General features: G+C 54.5%; 3 protein-coding genes across 3 annotated transcripts; 1 reads left to right on the forward strand and 2 right to left on the reverse strand.

The window, feature by feature from the left end:
* Positions 1-340: 340 nt before the first annotated feature.
* ASPACDRAFT_41134 (RanGTP-binding protein) lies at positions 341-2,688 on the reverse strand (the record flags this gene model as incomplete). The annotated part of the gene is made up of 6 exons (XM_020200893.1): positions 341-2,177; positions 2,229-2,263; positions 2,331-2,399; positions 2,463-2,520; positions 2,584-2,615; positions 2,668-2,688. The coding sequence occupies 6 exons, from the start codon at positions 2,686-2,688 to the stop codon at positions 341-343; spliced, it is 2,052 nt and encodes a 683-aa protein (XP_020058651.1).
* A 397-nt stretch (positions 2,689-3,085) lies between these two features.
* ASPACDRAFT_76713 (translation termination factor GTPase eRF3) lies at positions 3,086-5,884 on the forward strand. The gene is made up of 6 exons (XM_020204764.1): positions 3,086-4,560; positions 4,621-4,673; positions 4,727-4,888; positions 4,941-5,264; positions 5,321-5,482; positions 5,544-5,884. The coding sequence occupies exons 1-6, from the start codon at positions 3,153-3,155 to the stop codon at positions 5,607-5,609; spliced, it is 2,175 nt and encodes a 724-aa protein (XP_020058652.1). The 5' UTR covers positions 3,086-3,152; the 3' UTR covers positions 5,610-5,884.
* A 187-nt stretch (positions 5,885-6,071) lies between these two features.
* Positions 6,072-6,675, reverse strand: ASPACDRAFT_41136 (uncharacterized protein; the record flags this gene model as incomplete). The annotated part of the gene is made up of 2 exons (XM_020200894.1): positions 6,072-6,267; positions 6,323-6,675. The coding sequence occupies 2 exons, from the start codon at positions 6,673-6,675 to the stop codon at positions 6,072-6,074; spliced, it is 549 nt and encodes a 182-aa protein (XP_020058653.1).
* Between the last annotated feature and the right edge of the window lie 1,468 nt (positions 6,676-8,143).

Raw genomic sequence — 8,143 nt, forward strand, 5'->3', positions numbered from 1 at the left:
CCAGTTTCCTCCATTAGTGGTATTTTAGTCATAATCGAGGAGGGAACTTGGTTTGCCTGGCAGTGGCACAGTGGCGCAGCTGAGTGATAATCCATCCATTTATGAAGTCTACCATCGACCTTGACAGATACTGAATCCACACAAACACTAAGAAGTATTCAAAACATAGTTTCGCAGAGCACACCATCTTTCGTCAAAATCTCGTAGATCAGATCATTACCTTGCGTCATTGAGACTTAGTGTATGTGACAATGTACGGGCTGTCTTGAGCAAGAAATAAATACATGATTTCGGGATATCCTGCCCTATCACACGCAAGGTCAAAGGGCGTGCGTGAGCTCTAATGCTCCGACCCCTCAACACTGGGCACGGGGGTAGACCGTCTCGAGAGCGGGGACCCCCTGCGCGAGGATCCGTCCTCCGCGTGCAACGACGAGGACGACGTGCCACCCGCCATCCGCAGCTTACTGTGATGACGATGCCTCTCCGCCCGCCCGCCACCACCCCCACCAGTGGCAACAGAGGACAAGGGCGTTTCGGGTGTGGCCTCCCGGGAACGGAGGTGAAAGCCGCGGACACGGTCGCTGGGGGAGAAAGGGTACTCGCTCTCGTCGTCGCGGCCGTAGCGGAGCGGGGTGGTGCCCCGGTGGTCGTGGTCATGGTCGTGGGCATCGTAGGCGTACTGGTAGTCCTCGCCGCGGCGCTTGACGGGGCTCTCGTCGTAGGGGTCCCAGCCGACGCGGCGGCGGGCGTCGGTGCGGAGTCGCTGGCGGTGTTGCTCGTCGCCGCCGGCGCCGGTGGTGGAGGACTCCTCGAGGAAGAAGTTCAGAAGCTCGTCGCTGATGGAGAGGTGGGATTGTTGCTGGAATTGCTGCAGAGAGGTCAGGCGGAGGAGGGTCTCGAGGAGTGAGAGCGAGGTGCGGATGTTGTTGAAGTGCGGGTTGGAGACGGTTGTGGTTTGCGGGGGTTGGAGACGTGGGGAGCGTTTGGTGGAGGAGGATGTGGTGGAGGCTGGGGTCGGGACGGGGGAGTTGTGCGTCGGATTGAGGGAGAGTTTGGCCATTGCTTGGGAGGCGGGGTCGTCTTCTGTGTCGGAGGTGTCCGAGTCGGAAGACTCTTCTTCTGTGTAGACTTCGAAGGCGATCCATTCCGGGTCCAGGTCTTTGGGCAGGCGCCATTGCGAAGGGATCGAGTCTTCGTGGAAGCTGGGGTGGTCGTCGTGGTTGTTGTTGTTGTTGAGCTGGGCGTCGAGTTGGGCTTGGAGCTCGTCGGGCTCGTCTTCGTCGTTGTCGTCCTGGCTGTCGGAGACATGGCCTAGCTCCGACTCGTCGCGTTCCAGCATGCGTCGAGGCGGGATGGCGTTGATGTCGCGTTTGAGGAGGAGGACGGGGTTGTTCGTTTCTCCCTCGGTGCTGATGTTCAGGATCTTGCCGGTGTCGGCGTAGAAGATCTTGGAGATTTGGTGGATGGGGAGGATCTCGCGCAGTCCGGCGGTGTTGACTCCTTCGAAGTGCTCGGGCTGCGCTTCGCCTTCGTCGAAAGTGTGCACTCGCCCGTCGTCGAGGTCCTCGACTATGAGCACTTGGTAGGCGAACTCATCCACTCGTGCGTCACCGGGGAAACCTATGTGCCGCGTTTGCCGGTGCTGCGGATGTGTTGCCAGGTCCATGGGCACCCGACGGAGTTTCAAGCGGGCTTTGTGCATGACCTCTTTCCAAGTTGCCTCGCGTATGCCGTCCTCGTCATGCGGGCGGAGATGACTTGCGAAGAGCATGTACATCGATAGCGTAAATGTTGGACCAATCTGCACGGCGTGGGACGGAGACATGGAGTACTGGGTATCGCCTGCGGTCAAGAACGTGCTCGCCTGCAGCAACCGAGAGGGCGACACAGTCGATGGTAGGTTGACTGAAAGCTTAGCGCCAGAGGTCGTAATAGCCAGGTTCATCAAGGGCACTGCATCTTCGATGCGCACAAGCAGTTTCTTGATGTCTCGGATGATATGCTGGATTTCTTTCTGCTGCTGCGAGCGATCGCGGTTGGGGTTCGCTCCTCGGGCGTAGAGCTCTTCCGATGTTGCAGCCTTTGCTAATCGCTGGCCCAGAGCTTGTATGTCCCATCGTAGAGATTTGGTGAGAAATACTGCTGACTCGAGCGATGTGTTTCCTCTTGCAGCGCTGCGGGGAATTAGAACGTGTTTCTCACTACGCTGTGGATATGAGACTCACATAAGCTCAATCATGTCGATAGCAGGAGATATGACCTGTCGTCCGTCTTTAGCGCACTATTCTATACTCGCGTGTAGAAGTTTTGGAGAGCGCGAAGCTTACCTGGATCTTGCTCTCCAAGCGGTGCTGCAGAGAGAGCAATTCGTCTCTTTCCTCGCAATTATCGACATTCTGAACTGCGTCAGTGACGAAGCTTCCAGGGACTTCTGGCAAATGACGAGGTTCTGAACTAACTTTGAGCAGCCGTGATGACTGACGGATGGCATATTTGGCTGTTATGGCTATTCCCGAGCTATGAGTCCACTCAGTCAGCTAGCTGCCCAACAAGATCAGGCCAAGAATCGCCGAGTCATACCGAATGGCATAGTTCATTGCCTGCTGGGTGAGCTAAGAAAGAAATTAGTCTGTAGATAGCGTGACAGGAGACAGGAGAGCTTACTCTGGCCAAAAAAACATCCATTTTACCTCAGATCTATGGCAGCTGCAGAGTGATGTAGATCGGCGATAGCTGCTATATGCAACTGGCCCGTAGCGGCCTTGGGTTGTTCTGAGGTGTTGATCGGTGATAAGCCACCACGTTGTCTGTTGTTTAGTCTAGCAGTTGAGCACCATCCATGGATTTTTGAAGTCTTTTTTTTTTCTCTTCTATGTCACCTGCTTTGAGCTTGCAGTTTTATTATTCGGCGTGAAGTCGCCGTAACCAGCAACAAACGCGGCAAACGCAACACACGCGGAGGCGGGGAAGAGACGCAGCTGAGTCAGCCAGCAGCAAAATCAATCGGGCTCCGGAGAAAAAACGCCCCTCATTTGGCCTTTCACTTTGTCTTTCACCCCTCTTTCCCGTCTTCCAGACCTGTTTTTTGATATCTCTGGGACCTTTCTTGAGTTGTTTGCTCTCTTTGCGGTTTTCCAGCGTTCTACACCATGGCCAACCAAACCCCCGAATCCTGGGAGGATGAGCTCTCCAGACAGACCGAAGGTGTGAACCTGAACAACAACGGCCGTCGCCCGCAACAGCAGTTCAGCTACCAAGGCTCGACCTTCACTCCTGGCGCTGCCTCGTTTACCCCCGGCGCCGCATCATTCGTTCCCGGTCAGCAATCGTACGGCGGATATCCCCAGTACGGCCAACAATACGGATATCAGCAGCAGCAGCAGCAGCAGCAGCAGCCTTACGGTCAGTACGGCCAACAATACGGAGCCTATGCTCAGCAGCCCGGTTACAACCAATACTACAGCCAGCAACAATACGGTGGCTATCAGCAGCAGCCCCAACAGGCTCAGCAGGCTCAGCAACAACCCAAGCCCGCTGCGGAGCCCAAGCCCGCTGCCCCCAAGCCCGCCGCTAAGGTCCTGAGCATTGGCGCCGAGCCCAAGGCTAAGGTTCTCAGCGTCAGCGGCGCCAGCGACTCCCCCAATGCTCCGAAGACGAAGGTCCTCTCCATCGGTGGCACTTCCGCTTCTCCCAGCCCCGCGACTTCGGGTACGGCCACCCCCGGTGACACTAAGGGTGCTGCTGCCGCCGACGCCGCCGCTAAGGTGACGGCTTCCAAGGCTATCGAGAAGACCGAGAAGAAGGCGGAGGCCAAGGCTGCTGCTAGTGGCAAGTCCTCCCCTGCTCCCGCCTCCGGCCGGTCATCCCCTGGCCGCTCCAGCCCTTCCAGAGCCGAGGTGGTCAAGGCTGCTCGCCATGCCGATGCTGTCGCCCAGGAGCAGAAGGCCGACGTCGACGAGGCCACCCTGAACGAACTGTACGGCGAGCTTGAGAAGAAGGAGCACGTCAACGTGGTTTTCATCGGACACGTCGATGCCGGCAAATCCACCTTGGGAGGCTGCATTCTCGTCGCCACTGGTATGGTCGATGAGCGTACTTTGGACAAGTACAAGAGAGACGCCAAGGAAATGGGTCGTGAGACCTGGTATCTCTCCTGGGCTTTGGATCTCAACCCCGAGGAGCGCGCTAAGGGCAAGACCGTGGAAGTTGGCCGCGCCCATTTCGATCTCCAGCTGAAGAACGGTGTCACCAGAAGCTGCAGTATTCTGGACGCCCCTGGTCACAAGGCCTACGTGCACCACATGATTGGTGGTGCTACCCAGGCCGATGTCGGTGTCCTTGTCATCTCTGCCCGTAAGGGTGAGTACGAGACCGGATTCGAGAAGGGCGGCCAAACCCGTGAGCACGCTTTGCTCGCCAGAAACACTGGTGTGCGCAAGCTGGTCATTGCCGTCAACAAGATGGACGACCCTACCGTCGAGTGGAGCGAGGAGCGTTTCAAGGTTTGCACCACAAAGGTGGCCAAGTTCTTGGAGGCATTGGGCTACGCAAAGGCCGGTCAGTACACAATTCATCATCATTGTAGGAAGTGCCAGACATACTGACATTTGAATGCAGATTTGACCTTCATGCCCATCAGTGCACAGACTATGGTCAACATTAAGGACCGGGTAAGTATAAGTCATTCATATCACGGAATCTCTCTGCTAACTGGCCAATATAGGTCACGAAGGACGTGTGCCCTTGGTACGATGGACCTTCGTTGCTGGAGTACCTCGGCGACATGGAGCTCCCTCCTAGAAAGCTGAATGCTCCTTTCGCCATGGCTGTCAGCGCCAAGTACAGAGATATGGGAACTATGGTTGAAGGCAAGATCGACAGTGGTGTATGTATCTCCTACCATTCCTATTCGTGTCTATCTTCTAACACTGCTACAGATCGTCAAGAAGGGCTCCCAAATGGTGGTGGTGCCCGGCCTTGCCAAGTGTGAAGTTGCTGCTTTGTATGGTGAAACCGAAGACGAAATCGCCACCGGCAGTTGCGGTGACCAAGTCCGCATGCGTCTTCGCGGTGTTGAAGAAGAAGATCTTCTTCCCGGATTCGTCCTGTGCTCTCCCAGGCGTCTGGTCCACTCCGTCCACTCTTTCGAGGCCAAGATCAAGTTGCTCGAGATCAAGGGCATTCTTTCTGCCGGGTTCAACTGCGTTATGCACGTGCACTCGGCTGTTGAAGAAGTCACTATCGCCGCTCTTCTGCACAAGGTATGCTCGCTTTCTCGTCGAAATGCCCGCTCCTCCGCTAACGCTTATCTTCGTAGCTCGAACCCGGCACCGGTCGTCGCAGCAAGAAGGCGCCCGCCTTCGCCAGCAAGGGTATGACTGTTATTGCCAGAGTAGAGGTCACCTCGACGGCTGGACAAGTTTGCTGTGAACCTTTCTCCTACTCGGAGCAGATGGGACGGTTCACCCTGCGTGACCAGGTAAGTAGCCGATCTCTCCAGACAAGCTGAAATCAAGCGCGCCGCTAACCCATCTTTTCAGGGACAAACCATTGCCATCGGTATGATCACCAAGCTTATCGAGAACGAGGAAGTTGTTGCCGAGTAAATGCGCGAATAATCGGTTTATTGGCATCCATTGCATAAGCTCCCAATCACTCTTACCGCGGCCAACAGGAAAAGAGTTTGTCGGGCTCGACAAATCTAGGGTGGCATGGGCGGGACCACGGGCTCGACACAATGACAAGCTTAACGTTGGTTGATGATGATGAATTTTATTTTTTTTTCTCTTTGTGAGAATTTTGATTCCATTTTTGCTCCTGCTGGGTCGATATAAAGCGACTAGAAAATCACGCCATAAAACTCGCCATGCCCACTCAACACTTGCTTCAGATACACAACACAAAGACCGAAAGAAGTCTTTTAGTACAGTATAGTATAGTAACCATGGCAGTGTATTTATCTATATCAAGAGGAAGAAAAAAAAGGGGGGAATCGAAATACATCCAGCTCAGAAGAACATTAAGTATCAAGCACAACCTCGAACCCAAAGTATTAAAAAAAAACCCCCTCACCGGCGCTTCTTCGACACAACCGTCGTAAACCCATCATCATCGACCTCCGGCTCCACCTTCTCCCTGGGGGCGCGCACCAAGGCAGGCGCCCCCGCATCATCCATATCCACATCCATCGCTCCATCTTCCTCATCCTCCTCATCCTCATCATCATCACTATCCTCCTCCCCCATCCCCCGCCCCCGCCGCCCGCTGAATCCCCGCCACAGCAGCAGCTTGTCCGCCCTTCCGCTGATACACCTCCCACATGTGCTGGATGCCGGCGTACTCCCCGCGCTCCGTCTGCGCCTTCATCTCCATGATCTGGTCCGCGACGGCGGCGGCGCTCTCGTCGTCCACGTCCACGTCGAACTCGTCCGTCATCACCTGCACCAGCACGTCCTCCAGGTCGTACGAGTCCGTCTCCGGCCGCGTCGCCAGCATCTCGGAGATCGCGCCGCACAGCCAGTCCCGCTTGTCGACCGAGGTCGGGCCGCCCCAGAGGGATTGCACGGCCAGCGTCAGCGCCGGCCAGTTGTGGAGGGCGAGCGTGATGCCCAGGTCGAGGTAGTTGGTTCCAGCCGGGGGGGTGGCGGTGGGTTCTTCGGGGTGAGTGGACATTTTGGTAGTGGTGGTGGTCGTGGTGGTGGGCTTTTGGGCGGGTTTGAGGTAAGTCTGAGTTTGGGGGTTGCGCGAAAGGAGGAGTTTCGAGGACTGGGTCGAGGATTGTTGTTGTGTTGTGCTGCGGGCGGCGGTATGGCGGGGTACTGGACTCGGTTGGTTTTGCCGGGTGATTGAGTACCGTGAGGGGAAGGGGGTGGCGTGGGTGAGGATTTTGTGAGGCTCTAAAGAGAGTAGTGATATGGAGATCTAATTGATGCAAATAAGAAGAATGTAATGCGAATAATAAAGGAACAGCGCTGGCGCTAGTCTTGTTGGACTCAGATAGCTTCTGAATTTTTTTTTTCTGCCGATATGGATGGGCTAGTTATCGCGCGGCTGATTAGATAGATAAGCGGTCATGTGACTATCTTCCATCTACTACCATGGCTGATGAGGAGTCTCGTGCTCTCTCGATTCATGGTTGCTGAGTAAAGATAGCTTCGATGTAGCTGCTGCTGCAAGAATACAGATTGAAAGTAGAGATGTTGAAAGTCATAGGGAAGTTTAATGTGAGGGGCCAGCAGCTGTACGGCCACTTTAGTTGCACCTTGCTCGCATCCAATCTCTGGATATATACTTCTGTATCACAGAAAGTTATAAGGTGACAAATTTCGATACTAACTTGTAACTGCAAGCAAATACCCACCAGAACCGTGCACAATTGATGCTTTTCTCTCGTCGGGAAAAATCATTCAATTCTTTTACTATCGATATAAGGTGCTTCTCATTGGAAATGAGAGCGCCAAAGTATTTTGGAATCTCCCAGTCTTGCCACAAAGAGTCTGTGCTTAGGAGAGGTCATAGTCTCCGATTCGTAATTAACACGCAAGAAGCTCGAGTGCACAAGGGCATGGCTCGCATTCTGAAGAATAAAGCCCACATGATACACAGAAAAAGGGCTTTTCAAGTCGAAGAAACATGACTGCAAGTTATACAGTTAAAAGGTTGGTTCATAGTTGTACATCGCAGGGCATAGATAGAGTAGATCCTGGTATAGTAGTAAACATTATATGTTCACGCTGTAAGACAAGATTAAAAGAGTTTATAATGATTAATTACCGCTATGGTGGATATGTCCGGGCGTTTAAAGAACAATTAGAACGTACTAGGTATTGGAGGACCCAAAGACCTTATAATCCTCCCATCTTCCAGGGGCAGTAGAGCCGACTTTTAGGCGGCGCCACTCCCCGCCGAAGTATCGGGTTTACCTTCTACCCGCCCGTATGCACCTGTTGCACGACAAGAACCAACCAGATGCCTGACCATCGTTTGCTGGCGGTCCTGCATGACAGCCTGGCAGTGGCGACAAGTCGCTTTCCGATAGACGGACCGCCCTTCGCCGCCGCCGCCCTCGCCGGGGGAGATTTCGAAATAGTCTCGTCGCAGTTCGGCGGCGAAGGCGTTTTCTTCTACCGGTTGAGTCCTG

Source organism: Aspergillus aculeatus, assembly GCF_001890905.1.
Source record: "Aspergillus aculeatus ATCC 16872 unplaced genomic scaffold ASPACscaffold_4, whole genome shotgun sequence".
Lineage (NCBI taxonomy): Eukaryota > Fungi > Ascomycota > Eurotiomycetes > Eurotiales > Aspergillaceae > Aspergillus > Aspergillus aculeatus.

Coding starts and splice junctions, on each gene's coding strand:
- ASPACDRAFT_76713 (XM_020204764.1), top strand. CDS start 3,153: ATGGCCAACCAAACCCCCGAATCCTGGGAGGATGAGCTCTCCAGACAG. Junction 5,265..5,320: donor TCGCCGCTCTTCTGCACAAG/GTATGCTCGCTT, acceptor TTATCTTCGTAG/CTCGAACCCGGCACCGGTCG. Junction 5,483..5,543: donor GGTTCACCCTGCGTGACCAG/GTAAGTAGCCGA, acceptor CCATCTTTTCAG/GGACAAACCATTGCCATCGG.